Source organism: Capricornis sumatraensis, chromosome 3 (genome assembly GCF_032405125.1).
Source record: "Capricornis sumatraensis isolate serow.1 chromosome 3, serow.2, whole genome shotgun sequence".
Classification (NCBI taxonomy): Eukaryota; Metazoa; Chordata; class Mammalia; order Artiodactyla; family Bovidae; genus Capricornis; species Capricornis sumatraensis.
In genome coordinates, this window is record NC_091071.1 from 5,473,949 (window position 1) to 5,493,671 (window position 19,723).

The 19,723-nt window shown below is 43.5% G+C and overlaps 2 protein-coding genes across 2 annotated transcripts in view; one reads left to right on the forward strand and one right to left on the reverse strand.

Annotated features, from left to right (window-relative positions):
- ZNF3 (zinc finger protein 3) overlaps positions 1 to 19,723 on the reverse strand; it is a 527,297-nt gene that overhangs the window by 192,651 nt on the left and 314,923 nt on the right. The window lies entirely within an intron of this gene.
- LOC138076619 (cytochrome P450 3A24-like) overlaps positions 5,171 to 19,723 on the forward strand; it is a 39,791-nt gene continuing 25,238 nt past the window's right edge. The window contains exons 1-6 of the mRNA XM_068968869.1: positions 5,171 to 5,315; positions 9,423 to 9,516; positions 11,371 to 11,423; positions 13,759 to 13,858; positions 17,704 to 17,817; positions 18,067 to 18,155. Coding sequence (XP_068824970.1) covers positions 5,245 to 5,315; positions 9,423 to 9,516; positions 11,371 to 11,423; positions 13,759 to 13,858; positions 17,704 to 17,817; positions 18,067 to 18,155 — 521 coding nt within the window. The 5' untranslated portion in view covers positions 5,171 to 5,244. The remainder of the gene's footprint in view (positions 5,316 to 9,422; positions 9,517 to 11,370; positions 11,424 to 13,758; positions 13,859 to 17,703; positions 17,818 to 18,066; positions 18,156 to 19,723) is intronic.

Sequence of the window (19,723 nt, forward strand, 5' to 3'; positions counted from 1 at the left end):
TCATGAATACATAAAATTTAGTCTGGTGCTCTATTTTTTCGTGGCCACTAACAGCTTTAGCACTTACTACAAGAATAGCATGATGGATAGTATGGAAGGAGATATTTATCCCATAAGAGGTTGACACAACCTGCCAGGTTATTTCAGGAGGCCTCTTGGAATCCAGGCAAGCATGTCTCTGGCACAATTTAGAATTATGAAATCTAGCTCCATGCCCTGCATTCATGGTTTAATGTTTGGGCAAGATTCTTCCCCACCCTGAGCTTCTGTTTTTACATCTGTAAAGTGGGAATCAAACAACCCCAGCACTGCTTATCTCAGAGTTTTAGGGAAATCAGATAAGAGAGATGTGAAAGAACTTTCTTGGCTTCCCTGGTGGCTCAGACCATAAAGAGTCTGCTTGCTATGCGGGAGACCAGGGTTCGATTCCTGGTTTGGGAGGATCCCCTGGAGAAGGACATGGCACCCACTCCAGTATTCTTGCCTGGAAAATCCTGTGGATGGAGGAGCCTGGCAGACTACAGTCCATGGGGTCTCAAAGAGACGCAACAGAGTGATTTCACTTTTCTTTTTCTGAAAGAACTTTCTAAGGTGTATTGTGCAGTAGAAATGTTAGTGATTCATTTATCAAGAAAGAGAAACTCAGGAATGGAGTAGAAAGTGAGCAGCCATGAGGTCCTTCTCATCCCTTTGCTGTGAAGTCCAGGAAAGTGCATCTGCTTAAGGGCACAAGTGTGTGTATCTTCATGGTGGGATGTGTGTGGGTCAGGAAGAACATCCCCGTACCTCACCCCAGCCCCTACTGACTGGCTTGCTAGGGGCCCTCACCTTGTCTCTGTGTTGGGGCAGTGCTCTGGTCACAGACCCGTGATCTGTGAAACTGGAATCTAACACACACATCATTCCAGAGCAACACGGCCTCCCCATACTGTGAGCAATTCTCTCAGCCAGTGGACAGGCTTCCCAGAAGAGGAGTCACCTCTAAAAGGAGAGGAATAGCAGACTGATGGGGCCTCTTGCATCACTGAGGCCCTGACACCCTGCTCACCTCTCCTGATATCTGAGCCTAATGCCCAGTTCCATGAGTGTTCTTTGATTTCCATCTCTGACTGATTGCTACAGTCTGAAAAGATAAGCCGTGTATCGCTGATGAGGACACTGTGTTTTCAAAACATGTATAATTAGTTTACTTTGGCTGTACTATAACTATTTCTCTCTATTTTCCACCTGAGTAATATCTGGCTCTTAGTCACATCTGCACATGAAGCACTTGGGAGAGAGCTTTGACCATGCCGAGGCCGTCGGTACACAAATGACCAGATGAGAGACGTGAGGTGTGGGGTGCTCTTCAGGCACACACGTCTTCCTTCACAGTCTCCGTATGTGAGGTTTTTCAAGTCAAGTGTGTCTGGCTGTGGAACGAAGGGTACAAAGATCATGCCTTTTGTTATTTCCCCTTGCAGAGCAGGCCATTTGCCTTTGCTAGGACATGGCTCTGGCTACACATTTTCCCCAGGAATGGCTAGACTATTGACACTAGAGATTCCAACCAGCTGGACCAGGCCCTGAGGTGAATTGGGAAGGTGATGGCGTGTAAGTCATAGTGAGAAAACCAACATATTGGCATATGTTTTGGAGGAAGGTGAAAGTATGTAGTTTCCACAAAGATTTTGTTTCCAAGAAGAATAAGAAAGGCTGTGGGTTTAGCTGAGTGAATTAAATTGTCAGTAGTTCTCAGATGACACTGTAATCTCTTCATGGGGATGTGTGTGGGTCTCTTCATGGGGATTTGTGTTCCTCTCAGTGAGGAATATAGACAGGTGGGTCCTCAGGACAAGCACCTGTCCTTGTTCCTGCTGAGGTGACATGAAGTCCGGGGTCTGCAGACCCATGGGGGAGCCCCTGGGCAGGGGCAGACATGGAGATAGAGCCAGAATTGTAACCAATGTGCTGCTTCAGCCTTGAGTCTCACTATTTCACACAGTGACTCTCATCATGAAACAGCAAATGTTGAATATTGGCATTTCAGAGCAGAAGACTCGCCATCTTTCTTCATATTATTTATAACATGTTTTGATCAATAGCTGTTGGGAAGCCACTTGCAGTCACTAAGCCTCACTTTCTGTATCTGTAACTGGAGGATTGTAGCATGACCCTCTTTAAAACTATGCCATGTGTGTGTGTGCTTAATCATTCAATCATGTCCCACTCTTTGCAGCACCTTGGTAGTAGTCCATCAGGCTCCTCTGGCCATGGGATAATCCAGGCAGGAATGCTGGAGTGGGTAGCCACTCCCTTCTCCAGGGGACCTTCCTGACCCAGGGATCGAGCCTGGGTCTCCTTGCATTGGAGGCAGATTGTTTATAGTTGAGCCACCAGGGAAGCCCCAAAGGTACCCAGGGAATGTACCAAAAGGGAGCAGAAATGTATCAAAATTCCTTGGACTTTCTGACTTTCCTTGAAGATCCTCTTCCAGTTTCCCAGGTCTGTCCTTTGTTGGTACTCAAGCTGCCATCCATTTCTCTCCTTTGCTGCCTCTCTCTAGGGCTCCATTTCCCCAAGGATTCCAGAAGCATGCCCCATACTGAGCTTGGTTGTGTGTCTCACTCCCTCCACCCAGAGGCTGCTCCCCAGGGAGGGGACTGTATGGCTTCTAGCCCACAGTCCAGCACAATACTGGCTCTGAATTAACTCACTTGGACTGAAGCAATGGACAGATAAATCTGTTCAGACAATACAATTCTCATTGGAATTGTGGATTTTAGCAGAGGCCTCCTGGAAGAAGTGAACCCGAAGATGACAGACTCTGATGGTAGAAACTTCATGCTCCATGAGAAGCTCCCTAGGAAATAGAAGAGTGGAGAGGTAGTTTGGACTTACTGCATTTTACTAATGAGACTTCTACCCACTCTGGCCAGTATGGGACAGGAAGGGAACTCTCAGGCCAGACTGAGGGACATGTGTGTGTGTTTCTTCATGGTGAGATGTGTGTGCATCAGAAAGAACACCCCCCTACCTGACCCTAGAGGTTGCAAGAGATGAGTATCACTTTCTGCAAAGGAGTGAAAGTGAGAAAGGATAAAGGGAGAAGGAAGTGCACAAACACACATCTTGTGTTTCTATTAAGTTTTAAGAACATTTGAGATTTTGTTTTTCACATAATCCATGGCTATTCAGGTCTCGCAGACACAGGACATGATTTAAAGTATTGATAATGAGCCAATGTAATTTCTTGATGCTCAGCCCTCATCCTGCTCCCATCAGGAATTCCACAAAGCTAGAGGGAGGCCTGGGCTTCCCAGGTGCCCCTAGTAGTTAAGAACTTGTCTGCCATTGCAGGAGACATAAGAGATGCTGGCTCGATCCCTGCATTGGGAAAATTCCCTGGAGGAGGGCATGGCAACCCACTCCAGTATCCTTGCCTGGAGAATCCCATGGGCAGAGGAGCCTGGAAGGCTACAGCCCATGGGTCACAGAGTCAGATATGATTGAAGTGATTTCAGTGCACAGGGGTGGCCTACCAGCAGGTGATGCCAACTGCTATTCTAGGCTTCCTCAGTATCAGCTCCTTGTTACCCAATAAAAATTCTCTGTCTGTGCATGCTAAGTTGCCTCAGTAGTGTCCAACCCTTTGCGATGCTGTGGACTGTAGCCCTCCAGGTTCCTCTGCCATGGATTTCTCCAGGCAAGAATACTGGAGTTGGTTGCCTTTTCCTCCTCCAGGGGATCTTCCCATTCTAGGGATTGAAACTGTGTCTCTTAGGTCTCCTACATTGGCAAGTGGTTTTTTTTTTCTTTTACCACCAGTGCCACCTGGGAAGCCCCCAAATCCTCTATGTGTCCAGAAGTGGGAACCCATCTGCTCTGACCCATCAACATCCCACGTACCCCAGAGATAACATGCCCTCATGTGATCTTTTTGGAATCCTGTTGCTGTACGTGCCACATTACTGGTGGCTAAGCACATTGGGGTCCTCTTGGCCATTGGGCTGCTTTTTTCTCTCTCTTTTACACCCTTTGATCTTGGATTGCAGCCTTCCCAGAGAGAGGTGAGCATTCTTTGATCTAGAATCTGACTTGCAGGATACCCTGAGGGTGGGACAGGAATCATCCTGAATTGATACCATTGGTGAAGCCATCACCCTCTCCTCCATGTCCTGCCTCTCCTTCTGGGGCCCTCTTGTCAACAGGATCCTGGTGGATCCTCCTGAAAACACAGAGACAGTGACCAAGACCCAGCCAGGCCCTCTTGGTGTGTCAACAATTCGGGAAGATGGCATGGCCACCAAAGAGCCACAGGGAGAGGGCACACAGGTGCCCAGTGGTCTTACCTCTGCCAATTCAGTCCATCTACCTTTTGGGATGCTCACTCTGAAGAAAGCAGTCTGCTAGGTACCTGGTACATGACTGTGGCTAGTATCCAGCATGTGCCCAGGCTCTTGACCCACTGAGGGGACTAGGTGTGGAAACTGACTGTGGTGTGGGAGATAGTAGGATTGTGTGCAGGGGACAGTTCCCCAGAGGACGAAATTGTTATATCTGCTCGAGGAGGCTGGTTTGGGAAATCTCTAACACAGATGTTCTGTCTGAGCTTTATTTGGAAGAATAATTTAGAGCCTACAAGGGACACAGGAACATTTCTAGGCAGAAGAAAAAATTGTATGAGTAACAATCAGCACAGCTATCTTGTTTGACTCCGTGGAGGAGGAGATGGCGCCTGACTCCAGTATTCTTGCCTGGAAATCCCATGGACAGAGGAGCCTGTTAGACTGCTTCCATGGGGTCACAAAGAGTGGGACATGAGTTAGCAACTAAACCACCACCACCATCTTGTTTGAAGGATTTCAAACATTTTGGACTGCAGGCAACCATAGAGATGGGGCAGTTTAGAGGAAAATTAAAGCCAGTGGCTTTATTTGAGTTTCTGTAACCTTTGGGCTTGCTGATAACACTGATTGAGTTGTTTATTGATTTCCTACAGAATATGAACTCAAGGGAGGTCAAACTGTAATGTGTATGATGCTCGGCCAACTACCAAGGCAGAGAGGGCTCCTGCAGGTGGAGCCCAGGTGGCCTTTCTGTTGGTTGCAGCTCCAGCTCCACCTCCTTTCTCAGCGCATAAATCTCCCAACTGCACTAAATCTCCACCTGAAGTGAACAGAAGCTCCACACTCAGAGGCAGGCAGAGGGCAGCACACACAGCTGAAAGGAAACTCAGAGGAGGGAATCACCAAGAAAGTGGCCATGGAGCTGATCCCAAGCTTTTCCGTGGAAACCTGGGTTCTCCTGGCTACCGGCCTGGTGCTCCTCTATGTGTGAGTAACCATCAGGCTCATCTCCTCTGTAACCTGGGTCTTGGGGTGCTAAGCAGAAAAGGGGGTTCCCTTAGTTTTTTAAAGTTCAAAGTAAATGGAGGAGAATTGCTCTAGCATCAGGTGCTATGGGCACCAAATGGGTTATTATTGATCTTACCCACATCTGTTGAAGGAGTTAGCTTTACTCCCGAGTTGCTGTTAGCATAGTTAGGAGGGTTTGTGACATTATTTGCGCCTGAGAATGACCCTCTGACTACCAGTTTGCATGGGTCTAAACTAGTCAACCAGAGTCCATCAAAGGCAAATTAAAAACGACTGGCCCATGTACAGCATAATCCTCACTGATTCCCATGGCTGGGAATCCTGGAGGCAAGAAGCAACGTGGATTTCTGTTTCATTCTCTCCGATTTGGATTCTGTACCTGCTGCAAGAGACATGAGGAAGTATTGTCCCCTTTGTCACTCAGCAGTTCCTGCTCCGGACCCTCTTTCCAGGCGTCATTTACACAAGGCACTGGGTACACTCTGACTTTGTTTGGAGGCCTGAGACCGAGCACCCTTTTTTTCATACTCATCCCTCCTCCTTTTCTGCGCCCCTCCTCAGGGCATCCATTCCTAACACTCAATTCCTGCACCCTGTACTCTGCAGAAATTATCTAGTTTTCAAATGAGAAAGCTTAAGATTGGAGGAGAGTTTGTAGAAACTTTGAAATTATATTCATTTTTTTCACCTTTTCTTTCAATCTCTGGATGAGTTAGAATCAGTGTACAAATTTATTTTCCCTGTGATTTGAAATCTACTAAGCCTACAAGTCCATTCTGAAGGAGATCAGCCCTGGGATTTCTTTGGAAGGAATGATGCTAAAGCTGGAAGCTCCAGTACTTTGGCCACCTCATGTGAAGAGCTGACTCATTGGAAAAGACTCTGATGCTGGGAGGGATTGGGGGCAGGAGAAGAAGGGGACGACAGAGGATGAGATGGCTGGATGGCATCACTGACTCTATGGACGTGAGTCTGAGTGAACTCCGGGAGTTGGTGATGGACAGGGAGGCCTGGCGTGCTGCGATTCATGGGGTCGCAAAGAGTCGGACACGACTGAGTGACCGAACTGAACTGAAGCCTACAAGACTCACAAGCCTGAGTCCAGTTTGGATTTTAAGTGATTTTTCCCTAATAAGTATGGCACAGGAGGTTGAATCAAAACCACCTAGCAGAAAAATTCCTTTCAATGTTGAGATTCTGTTATCATGCATTAGGTTGGGACAGGAGTTACTTCCAATGAGTGATTAGAGATACCCCTACAAATCACATTTGGATTCTGTCAATTTCATTTTCACTAAGTCTAGGGAATCATGATGACATGAACGTGGGTAATATTAACCTCATTTTAATTACTTGAAAGAAATATTAGGAAATTAAGGTATTGCAGCAATATATTTTCTGTCTGATATTATAAAATTATGTGGAATAGTTTAATTTCATTCTATTTAGGACTAGATTTAAAAAATTGATGTATTTCCAGCATGTGTTTCTTCCCTGAAGGATAAATGAGGACTGTTGTCCAGTACCTAGAAAGGTATGTAAATAAATTCACCCTCTAGAATAATGCCTGGAATATGAATCTAGTGTAGTAAAATATTCCTGTGATATATCTTTTTAAATATGCATGTCCAGCAAGCTATTCTAATCTTCAGGGCAGATGAGTATACAGGCCTGGGAGCTGGTGATGATATGAGAGGCATCCAGAAAGAGATTGGGATGGAGGGGAGAATATTCCTCTTTCCTCAGAGCAGACCCCCCCCCCCCCCACTCCTCCCAGAGATTCTCCTCAGACCCGGTCCCACAGGAGGTCAGCAGGGTTGCTATCACATCTGCTTGAAGCCTGGGGTGAAGACACAATCTCAGTCACACTGTGTGTGGTCCGTCTGACAGTGTGGCTTGTACTAGCTAGTGTCCCGACCAGGCAAACATCCCTGTAGTCTAAGAAGGTACTGGTGCAGCCAGGAATCAGCCGCTGCAGGCAATGCTATCATTATGCCGACACAATGTAAAGGCTATAAAAATGTTGGCTTTATCTTTAGCCCCTTCCTTTTTACCCAAAATAGCATTATTGCATGAACCAAAAAGTGAAGAGCTAGAAAGAAGCCAAATAATTCACTCAGTCCACCTGCTACCTTGGTGGAACCACGTGAGTTTAGACACTAGACCAGAGCTTTCTGTGGGACCAGTGTTGCCAACATGGTTACTCAATTGCTTGGCATCACTTTTGAGCACACTGAAGGTTCAGAAGCAGACATTGACTTGCCCTGTTTGTGAAGAGAAACAGGAAAGGAAGACAAACAAAAGGGGAAGCAACTGGGGTGGGAATAGCCGAGGCCACCCCTTTTGTGGCAGTTGGTACCCACACCTCCACCACTTGCCTTGGAGGAGAGAGAGATAAGCCAACTGCCCTTGGTCAAGGTACCTCTGTGTGCGCTTCCAGCATAGGTCCGCCCATGAAATTTTGGGGGTTTCTCTTATCACATATTGTAAAATTGCTGGATTTGTGCAGAAATTTGAACCTGTGCTACCTTAAAGGTTACCTTCCAAAAAGGAGAGACAAGATCTTCATTTAATATTCTGAAGTTTTTTATGGTCACTCATTTTTTGTCACACGAAGTGTCTTTTGCTCTACATGGGAAGGTAACAGAAGACTGGGAACCCCGATATCTCTTTGCTGAAAGTGCCTGTAGGGCATTATGAACACACACAGCATGTTTTCAACCATACCTTACTAATTTAACTCTACAGAGTTAGCCTCGGAGGCCTAGCAGGTTCACATTTAAACCATAGATGGCAGTCTCTTCCTTCAGCCTCTCTTTTCCTGCACTTTGTCATCTCACAGCAACACCAGAATGAGCAGGCTTGCAAAGATCTAGAACCTGGAGTTGTGGGCTTGCACAGATAATACATGAAGGATAACCTTTAGGCAGGCCTGTGATAGGGAGCACCAGCTTGATTGGTTTTTAAGATAGTTGAAGTGCAGAGGCTTTGTGATTGAGCATCTTTAGGCAAACGAATGTAAATCGGGCACTGGGCTTAGCAGGTGGTTGGAGGACCTGATGCCATGAGTTGGGGAGTGGTCTGGAGACAGATCCTTTAGTCATTTATTCATTTATACAATTTCAGGGAACAAAAGAGTCAATCACTGCAACTTATTTGTAGTTCAAGTCAACCAGATTGAACACAGAGCCATGGGTGTAGCTGAAAGGTGCTCAGTTTCTGTGATGGCAATGGAAGCCTTGAATGCAGTTTTCATTCTACAGACAGGAACACTGTGCTTGCTTTAAATCCTGCTCTTGAAGACAGAATTAAGAAGAATCAGATCTTAAAATGAGGTCAGATCATGGAGGGAGCTCTGATGCATTGGCCACTTGATGGGAAGAGCTTACTCATTCAAAAAGAACCTGATGCTGGAAAAGATTGAGGACAGGAGAAGAGGGCACAGAGGATGAGATGGTTGGATAGCATCACTGACTCAATGAACATGGGTTTGAGCACACTCCAGGAGACAGTGAAGGACAGGGAAGCCTGGCATGTTGCAGTCCATAGGGTCACAATGAGTCGGAAATGACTGAGTGACTAAACAAGAAAACATCAGAGGAAAGGAGAAGGATGAGAATAAGGCCAAGGCAGAGCCTAGGAACTCTGTCATTGAGTGGATGCAGAAAACCAAAATCTCAGGTTTGATACAGAAAGAGAAAGTTTCCCCTTTGTATCTAGAATGAGAATCTCTAAACCATGGAAGAATCAACTTACTAATTACATATGAATGATTTTTTTTTGGAGGAATTATAGCATAAACCTCTCAGGAGCTCCAAAATTATAAACATTTATCAAGCATCCACTCTAGGATTGGGACCATCAAGATTTCAGCTGCTATTTATGGTCTCACTGTGGAGGAGGGAAAGAAGATGAATGAAAGTAATTATTGCTTTTGGAATTGCTGGTATTTATTGCTTACATGTTACTTCTCTAGGCTGATGGTTCCAGTTCTGAATCACTGACTAGCCAGCTCCAGCACGTATTCCACAATCCCTGACCTGGATTTTCTCTTTCACTTCATAGATATGGAACTTATTCACATGGACTGTTTAAGAAGCTGGGGGTTCCTGGCCCAAGACCTCTGCCTCTTTTTGGAAACATTCTGTCCTACCAAAAGGTGTGTATTGTTTGATGTCCCTTTTTTGCTTCTTATGGTTGCAAATCCCAGCTGAGTTCCATAGTAAATATTCTCCAACTCAGTAGGCAGTTGTCAGTTTTCGTATTTCCCAGAAATGGCATCATAGGCCCCCCACACACACATGCCCTCTTTATCCCAGGCCTCTATTGTCAGCTGTTAAGAGCCTCAGGTTTGCCTCCTCAGACAGTCAAGCTCTCTTGGCTGAGTCAGCATAGGACTTGAAGTTCCATCTTATAAGCTTTGTGAAGAGGATCTTCTCTCTGCCAGGTGCAGATTCCCAGCAAGGCAAAGTCTTACTAATTATCAGGAGAAAACCATGAAGGGATGCCTGGTCGTGGCTCATTAAGCAGTGTACAATATAGTTAGACGAGTCCTGTTGGTAGCATCAGCTCTGGGTTCCCTTTTTTCTCCTTTCTCCTGAATTGCTTGGATGCTTCAGTTCTAATGTATCAGGTAATTTGCACATACTTGGATTTTCTCAAGAACTGCTAATGCCTGCAGGTTTTTTTTGTTTTTTTTTTTTTTTTTTTTTTTTTTGCATTTTCTGCTTTACCTCTTGCTACACATGACATCTTTTGGGATAAGAAAAATGGAACAAAAGCTTTTTTCTTTTCTGTGCCTTCAAAGCGGGCAACTCATGGATGAATTTGAGCAGGGAATGAGTGTAACTGCAGCAAGGTTGTCTATTTACTTCAGATATTTAACCACTAAATAAGTTGTGGAGGTTTTTAAAAATAAGGCAGAATCACATATACAAAAATCACTAGAAAGGATATGATTTGACAAAATTATTGGAAGTTTAATTTAACTGAAAGGAATGTACCAGGTGGCAGATGGACTGTGAATTCTGATATTCATTCCTCTCTGATGCCTCCCCAGGGCCTGGCCCCTGAACTGAAGGTTGTGAGCTGTGTTCAGATGTGCAGGGGCAGAGCCCTGTGTGCAGGCTGCTCTCTGGCTCAGATTTCCTGTCCTGCAGACATGAGGCTTGTTTCTCAGATCCTGATTCTCCCAACTGAGGTCTTCACTGTCTCATTACTGCCTCAGAATTTCCTGAACATTTTTCCATCTGAAGAAGCAGTAATTTCCTCTCCACCTTTCCCAGGTGAACTCCTTAGGAGATGCATGCCAACCCACAGTTCTTGAGACCTTCATTTACTTGTTAAAGCATTAAATATCATGATAGAAACTTAGGGACAGGCTTTTTTTAAGTTACAGAAGTAAAACCTCAGGCCAGATGTTTAAAACGCACTGTTCTTTATATATTGTGGCATCGCCCCATCTTTTCTGTGTTGAGCTGGAAAACTAGCAGGCGAGTCCACTCGCTCACTCACTTTCTCATGGAACACACACCCCTTCGATGTCTTTTAAATCTGCAAGATTAGAAGACATTACTGGTGCTTTAACTTCCTTATTCTGCTGAAATTCTAGAAAGAGCTCATGAGATAAATGAAAAGACTGCCAAACTAGGAGATGAAAGTGTGTGTAGGAAACCCTTACTTCCCTCATTTCCAGTTTTGTCACCTGCCCATGGTGGATTAGAGATTAAGAGATTTTAGACAACACATGCAGAAGCAAAAAGCCTTCAGAAGACAAGGAGTAATTAGTATTCACTGTCAGGGGTAAGTGTTTAGTATCTATAATATTCAAAGAAAATTCACGAGTGGTTTTAAATTGTCAGTTACAAATATCTCCTCTATTTTCTCTCCTTTCCCTTAAGACATTTGTGAATAAGAACTTCCCTCCAACTTCCAGTGAAAAATAGTAGTTTTGTAAATTAGAGATAGGGTTCAGTACAGGATATTAATAATATAATATTATTTTTCCTTATAGGGTGTTTGTGAATTTGATGAAGAATGTTTTAAAAAGTATGGGAAAATGTGGGGGTAAGTATTCTGAAAACTTCCATCGGACACACTTGTTATAATAATCCTGCCCTCCCCTGATGGTGTGGAGGGCACTCTTAGTCCAGAGCTTCTTGGAATGAAGTCATTTGCTGTAAAGCTTGCAGGCTTGTCCTACCAGAGATCCTAGAGGCCACAGGTATCCGGGTCCACAGTCTGAATCAGGCCTGGAGGATCACAGGTCATCACTTTTCTCCAGACTTTGAGGCCCAGCGACTCCTAGCATCACTTTCTGTCCAGGATCTCACTGTTCCTCCCCCTTTTCCATTTTTCTCTCCTTAGGTTACCTTTAGTTGCATAAAATGCGTTATCCCAGAACATTCTAATATGTGCTCATAAATGTATCTTATGACTCTTTCCACATGATTCTCTTTTAATTTAACACAATATTATTTATTTAAATTCTGGATTTAATATGTCCTTTTGGAAAAAGAGATGAGGGTTATAGGTTAACATAATGGGAAATCATATTTGCTTAGCTTTTTACTTTCTCTGCATGTATGGAGTTTGTTTGTTTGTTAATTTTCAGGTAAGATTTTCCAATAGAATTGTATTCAATGATTGTTTTATCTACTGTTTTTCTCTGATTTTGAGGAGATGTAGGGTATATATATCTAACCCAGAGTGTGTCGGGTGGGCTTTAGGAGCTGTTGGAGGTTTGGTGAGAGCAGAGGGAGAAGTGTCTTGTGGTGCTTCTTTGCCAACAGCAAGTGGCAGAGGCTCTACCTGTCCAGACCTCTTCATCTTCTCTCATGAGGCCCTCAGAAACCATGGGAACCTGTGAGTTGCCATCGCCCCAAATGCGAGCCTGGTTGAGGGGAAAGAATACATAGCGCTGGGACGCTACTGGCCCAGCTCCAGCTGCCCTGCCAACATTTAGTACCTGTGAGCTCTGACTGGAGTCCCTTTTTCATGGTGGATCCCAGTTCTCTTTTAGAAAATGGTTCTCATGCATGGATGATGTATGAGGAGCACCTGGGAGAGCTTGTTATAAATACAGACTTTGACCCCACTCATCAGTACACAGAATCACTATGATCTGAAGTGAGTTCAAAAATCTGAATTGTGATTGTTAGTGAGAGAAATTATTAAGACGGGAGTGACATCATGAATATAAAGGGTCACCCGAAACCACTGTCTCTTCTCCATCCAAGTGTTGTTGCAAAACCGTGATGGGAAGAAGGGAATCGTCCAGGTAATATGGTCAGTCAGGGGGAAGAGCAGATTAAGCGCCTCCCCAGTCTCTCCTGTCACTGCTTCAGCACTAAACGCTCTTGACACCCACTTACACCCTCTGAGTTTTAGAACAGCCTTTGGAAATGAGCAAAAGTAAGTGCAGTGTTTCTCTGCAATTTTTTATGTGATCACAAAACGATTTGAAATTCTCCTGTGGAGTTAAAGGAGGAATAGGGAACATGTGGAAAATCTTCCAATTTGTTCTAGCCATTGCAAGTGATTGATAGTGAAATCAAAATATCAGAAGACAGTAAATAACTCAGAGTAAACTTCATGCCAGTGGCCCATTCCCGTGAAGGGACATCCCGACAGTCAGGAGATCAGGTCAAACAGTGACGTGCCACGTCTGAGGAGTCAGCTTTGTGTGAGAGGTGGGTCAGACGTGGGCCTGCCGAGCCGGTGATGGATGTCATCTACATGGAGCCTGAGGCCCGTGGGACCCATATAATGAAAACAAAATATTTAAAAGATGAATTGTACATGCTTTTCTGATTTTTTTCATTCTCTTTTTCCTTTTGTTCAAATTATCCTGAACTTGATGCTGCCAATGAGAGATCACTATTTAAATTTTTTCCTTAAAAAAATATACACTAATAAGCAAATTTTAGAAAATAGGACAGAAAAGAAAATCTTTCATAATCTCACTGTCAGTTGTGGAGCATTCCAAATCTTCTTCCATTTGCAGATATATTGTTACATATTTATGATAGATGTGTCTACAGTTTTCATCTAATATTATATGCATTTTCATGCTTTGGGTATATCTTCAAAAATGACTGAGTAGATGGTCTCTCCTTAATTATTTTTAAATTATCAGATAATCTGCTTTCTTCAGTTATTTACTAACCTAACTTCCTTCTTGATAATGAAATACATTAAACCTACAAAAATTATGGGAAATGATATAGGAAATACCCATATACCTACCACCTAGAATTAGCAGTGTTTTCATGGTACTTTTAATGATGATCTTAGAAGGATGGATTATGTAATGTTAAGATAAATATCTGGACTTCTAGGTATGGCTCCAGCTGCAGAAAATGGCTCCTTAATTTTAATCAGCTCTGTTTTCTCTACACAGGATTTTTGAAGGCAAACATCCTCTGTTGGTTATCACAGATCCAGACATGATCAAAACAGTACTAGTGAAAGAATGTTATTCTGTCTTCACAAACCGGAGGGTAGGCATCCATTTTTTTAAATTTGCAATTTGCGTATTAGATATGCATTTTGAAGTATGTTATAAATTAACAAGATGTTGTCAAAACAGAAAAACACAGAGAGGCTGGATGTCATGTACCTTTCATCCTGATTCCTCCAATGGCAATACACTGATTAATTAGACTACAATTTCAAAGCAGAAAATTGACATTCATACTATGCACAGAGCTTATTGTGATTTCTTCAGTTTCATGCTCACTCATTGTGTATGTTTTGCTCTATGAAAATGAGTCCTAGATGTAGATTTTGTAGCTACCACGACAATCAATGTACAGAACTGTTCCATCCCTACAAGGCTCCTTCTTGCTGTTTTTTTATATTTGTGGCAAGTAGCTTGTTTTTTCCTCTTATCAGGATCTTTAGCATAGCAAATACTGCTCTTTAAATTTTGATGAGAGATTTATCAGTTTTCCCTTTTATGGATTTTGCCTTTGTTGTCAAATCCAAAATATCTTAGGCATTGCAGATTTTCTCCTATTTTGTCCCTAAGCATTAAATCATTTTATGTTTTACCTTTAAGTCTATAATCCATTTTGTATTAGTTTCTGTGCAACATGTGAGGTTAAGTGTTTTTTTTTTTTTGGCATCTAAATGTCTGATTTGCTCCAGCACCATTTATGGAAAGACTATCCATTTAAAGTAATTTATTTATTTAATATTTATTTATTGTATTTTTAGCTGTGCTGGTTCTTCATTGCTGTGCTCAGGCTTGAGCCTGGCAGTGTGCAGGTGTGTGGCTGCAGAGGTTAGCTGTGGGCAGGTGTGTCAGTGCAGTCGAGTGACAGTAGTAAGGACTGGCTTTAGGCATCTGAGCATCTGCAGGGGCCCCTGATGGTGTTTTGCACATGCACATCAAAAAAGATTGGCTGCTGGTGTGGACCCTGGGTCTTGTAGCATCAGCAGTGGCACTAACTGGGCAGCTCTAGTGGGGCTGGAGGCAGTAGAGTAGGGTTCATGCAACTGCCTTAACACCATGAATGTGAAATTAAAGGTGGCTGATTGATCAGTTGATTGGGAGAAAGGCTACAAGCACTGGTCAGTTTCAGCGGGATCAGAAGCTGCACATGGCTCTTCCTTTCCCTTTCCTGCCCCTTCCCTCCCCTCTCCTTCCCCTGCCTGACATCTCTTCCTAGACATTCCAGTCCTAAACCCAAAGAGGGGCCACAGTAGGTGGGGAGCCTCACACATCAAGGGGTGGGGCCAGAGAAGGAGAACAGTGGCTCCAAGTCAGAGACTGAGTGGGGAGGGGGGAGGTGTCCACGGGGATGGCAGCCGGGCACTGAAGTGAGAGTGCAAGTAGCTCAGTCATGTCCGACATGCTGAGACCCCATGGACTATAGAGTCCATAGAATTCTTCAGGCCAAAGTACTGGAGTGGGTAGCTTTTTCCTACTCCAGGAGATCTTCCCAACCCAGGAATTCAACCCAGGTCTCCTGCATTGCAGGCAGATTCTTTACTAGCTGAGCCACAAGAGAAGCCCAAGAATCCTGGAGTGGGTAGCCTTTCCCTTCTTCAGGGGATCTTCCTGACCCAGAAATCGAACCAACGTCTACTGCATTGCAGGCAGATTCTTTACCAACTTAGCTATCAGGGAAGCCCCTTTCACTTTCACTGGTAAGGGAGCCCAAAATACTCACTTGTGGTGGTGGCTCATAGGGTGAGAGGGCATTGTGAGTGGAAAGGGATGGATTGTGGATTTGCTCCATAAAGGAGGATTGATCAAGTAATAATATAGAAAGGATGATGGAAGCTGGCATTCTCACCACTGGAGAAGAAGTCACAGGTTCAGAGACTGAGAAACTTGACTAAACCTTGTGGAGCCACCAGCTGAATTATCAGTGTAAATCCACACTTTTGTATGTAGATAGATGATAACAGGCCAGATGATATAGACAGATGACAGATAGATAGTTAGAGACAGGTGTGTGTGTGTGTGTTTGTGTAGCTACGGAAGCACATGATACGTGCTGCTTTCCACTGATGTACTGTAGACACCTGAGCAGCTGCAGGGGTCTGGGACGGGGTTTTGCACATGTCCAGCCCAAAAGATCAGGACTGGCAGCTGGTGTGGATCCTGGGTCTCAGGACGTCACTGGCTGGAGCAGCTCTTTTGGGGGTTGAGGGGAAAGGCAGGACTTAGGCAATTGGAGTCTGCTAACGTAGAACCCGGGAGAGTGATCAGCACCAAAATTTTCAGAGGTTTTCCAGTGACTATGCTGGCACTTGGTTTCATTATAGCAAAGTTTCTGGGTTTTTCTGCAGAGCAGGGTACAGAGAACCATAGTCACTCCTGCTGCGTGGTTGACACTGGTAGTCCCTGCCCTGCTTCTTTGTTCCTAGTTGTCTCTAGATGTCTTGGCTCTGCCCGTCTCTGGGTGGGGTGAAAGCAAAGCAGGTCATTTGTGCAATGTTCTGAAAGGCTGGAGAAACTGGTCACTGATCCTGTTGTCTCTTTTAGTCTTTTCGTTTTTTTTTTCCAGTAAGGGAAAATGTCTCAGGCTGGGGAATTTCCTCTTGCTGCTGAGCAGTGCTGGCCTAGGGGAAGGGATAATGCAAACAAAATGCAACTCTTCTTACTCTTTTTGTGAGCTATTTTCAAGTGTGCTCTGTTGCATTGCTGACGCTTCTTAGACCTATTTTCATTTATGGTGAGCTGTCTAATTGTGAGACAACAAAATCTGGAGTCTCCACTCTGGTGCTGAGTCTCCTGTCTTGAAGATGTCACTTTGGTATTTCATCATTAAAATGCTATTAGCTGTAGGTCTTTTTGTAGATGCTCTTTATCAAGTTGAGGAAATTTCTTTGTCTTCTTGTTTTGTGAGTTTTATCATGAATGAGTATTGGAGCAATCTATTTTAAAACAAAATATAAATTTGAAAGATTGAGGAAGTTTTCAAACAGGCTGGCTTCATATGTCTCTCCCAAGCTGAGAAATAGAATTGTCTTCTCCTTTCCATTCCTGGGGGAAAATGTAGGGGAAAATATTTTCCATGTCATTGTGCAATTTTTTTTCAGAATATGAGGTAGATTCATAAAATTTTGCATAATTAGTACTTCTTAAAAAGCCCTGACCATGTCAGCACATTCCTTTCTCCAGTTGATCAGGCTGTTGCTGCTGCTAAGTCGCATCAGTCGTGTCCGAGTCTGTGTGACCCCATAGACGGCAGCCCACCAGGCTCCACCATCCCTGGTATTCTCCAGGCAAGAACACTGGAGTGGGTTGCCATTTCCTTCTCCAAAGCATGAAAGTGAAAAGTGAAAGTGAAGTCACTCAGTCATGTTCGACTCTTAGTGACCCCGTGGACTGCAGCCCACCAGGCTCCTCCGTCCATGGGATTTTCCAGGCAAGAGTACTGGAGTGGGGTGCCATTGCCTTCTTCATGATCAGGCTGTAAATATATGTAAAGACAGAAGTAATCTGAGGCAAAATGCAGTCTGCCAAGGCTGTCTGGCTGGCTGTCACCAATCCCTTTCTTCTCTGCATAGCCCAGGAAGATGAACTAGATGTTATTCCCTTCTATCCCCCTGGAAGAACCCTTTCTGTACTACATGGGTCATTTGCATTTAAAAAGAGATTGGAATATGAAGGCTGGAAACACATCAAGTGGCTGAATGTCTCTTCCACATTCACAGGAACCTAGACATTCAGGATAAATGTTAATTGTGTGTGTAGCACAGGGCCTGGTACTACGTAGATAGTCACTAAAGATTTGTTGAATACATTGTTCCCAAATTATTAACACATTTCCCACAACTGTTGAGACTTCCAACACTTAGGTAGGGTTAAATTTGCTTTCAACTCTAGGTTTTTGGTCCAATGGGAATTATGAAAAATGCTGTTTCTGCGGCTGAGGATGAACAATGGAAGAGAATACGGACAGTGCTGTCTCCAACCTTCACCAGTGGGAAGCTCAAGGAGGTAAGAAAAGAAGAGAGTTTTCCATGAGTAGCTTAAATATTAGGATAGAAAATAAATTCATATCCCTGTCCAAGGAGTGGTGTGCCAAATTTGAGTTTCCTAAAATGGTTTTTATCTTCATATCCTAAAAGAGACCTCATCAGATTCATAATAAAATGTCACTTATGCCTCCATGCCCCTGAAAACCAGGTTCTTCTAAAGCTTGAGTCTCCACATTTAACTTCCAGTGCTGTTGTGTTTTGTGTCTAGATGTTCCCTATCATTGGGAAGTATGGAGATGTGTTGGTGAGGAACCTGAGGAAGGAAGCAGAGAAAGGCACGTCCGTCAACATGAAAGAGTAAGTAGGGGTGAAGCTGCTGGTCCTCTGGGCTCCACGGAGACCCTTGTGTTTCGTGCCTTGGAGCCAACTTCCTACTGCTGAGTTACTCTAGTGACCAGACAGGAGTAGGTGTATGGTGTTACAACTCCGACTGGCCGGCCAGGCAAGAATGAGTGTTGGCTCATGAAAATATCAGAAGGTATCTTCTGTGTACATGAGCCAGGATTAACTTATCTGATTAAGTGTCACCTTGGGTATTCTGGGAGACAAAAATACAGTTTGGTCTTAAGTCAGGGAGCATGATGCCTCCATCTCTGTTGTTTTTTTCCAAGATTGCTTTGGCTATTTATAGTCTTGTATGGTTCCATATAAATTTGAGGATTATTTGTTCTAGTTCTATGTAAAGTAACACAGGTATTTTGATAGGGATCATGCTAGATCTATAGATTGCTTTGGGTAACATGGACATTTAGGCAATATTAATTGTCCCAATCCATGTACAGGAGATATCTTTCCATTTCTTTGTATCACCTTCACTTTCCTTCATTGTTTTATAGTTTTCATAGTATAGGTCTTTTACCTCCCTGGTTAAATTTATCCCTCAGTGTCTTATTCTTTTTAATGTGATTTTAAACAGAAATGTTTTATTATTTCCTGTTTCTGATAGTTCTTTATTACCATATAGAAAAGTCCCAGATGTCTACAAATTAATCATGTACCTGTCACTTTACTGAATTTATTTATTGTAGATTTTTGGTAGAACTTCCGGGTTGCCTATATAAAATATTATTTCATCTGCAAATAGTAATAGTTTCACATGTTCCCTTCCAATTAGGATGCCCTTTATTTCTTTTTCTTGTCTGATTCCTGTGGCTAGGACTTCCCATAGTATATTGAATAGAAGTGGAAAGAGTGGGCATCCATGTCTTGTTCTTGATTTTAGAGAGTACTGGCACAAAAGAGACACATATCAATTGAATAAAATTGATAGGCCCAAAATAAACTCATATACTTAGAGTCAATTAATCTATGATAAAGAAAGCAAGAATACACAATGGAGAAAAGACAGTCTCTTCAATAAGTGTACTGGGAAAACTGGACAACTACATGTAAAGAATGAAAATAGAACATTTTCTCATACCCAATAGAAAAACTAACTCAAAATGAATTAAAGATCTAAGTGTAAGTCTGGAAACCATAAAAACATAGAAGAAACAATAGGCAGAATGCTCTTTGGCATAAATCATAACAACATGTTTTCGGATTTAACTCTTAAGGCAAAGAAAACAAGAGCAAAAGTAAACAAATGACCTAAATTTTTCAGTTCAGTTCAGTCGCTCAGTCATGTCCGATTCTTTGCAACCCCATGAATTGCAGCACGCCAGGCCTCCCTGTCCATCACCAACTCCCAGAGTTCACTCAAACTCATGTCCATCGAGTCGGTGATGCCATCCAGCCATCTCATCCTCTGTCGTCCCCTTCTCCTCCTGACCCCAATCCCTCCCAGCATCAGTGTCTTTTCCAATGAGTCAACTCTTCGCATGAGGTGGCCAAAGTACTGGAGTTTCAGCTTCAGCATCATTCCT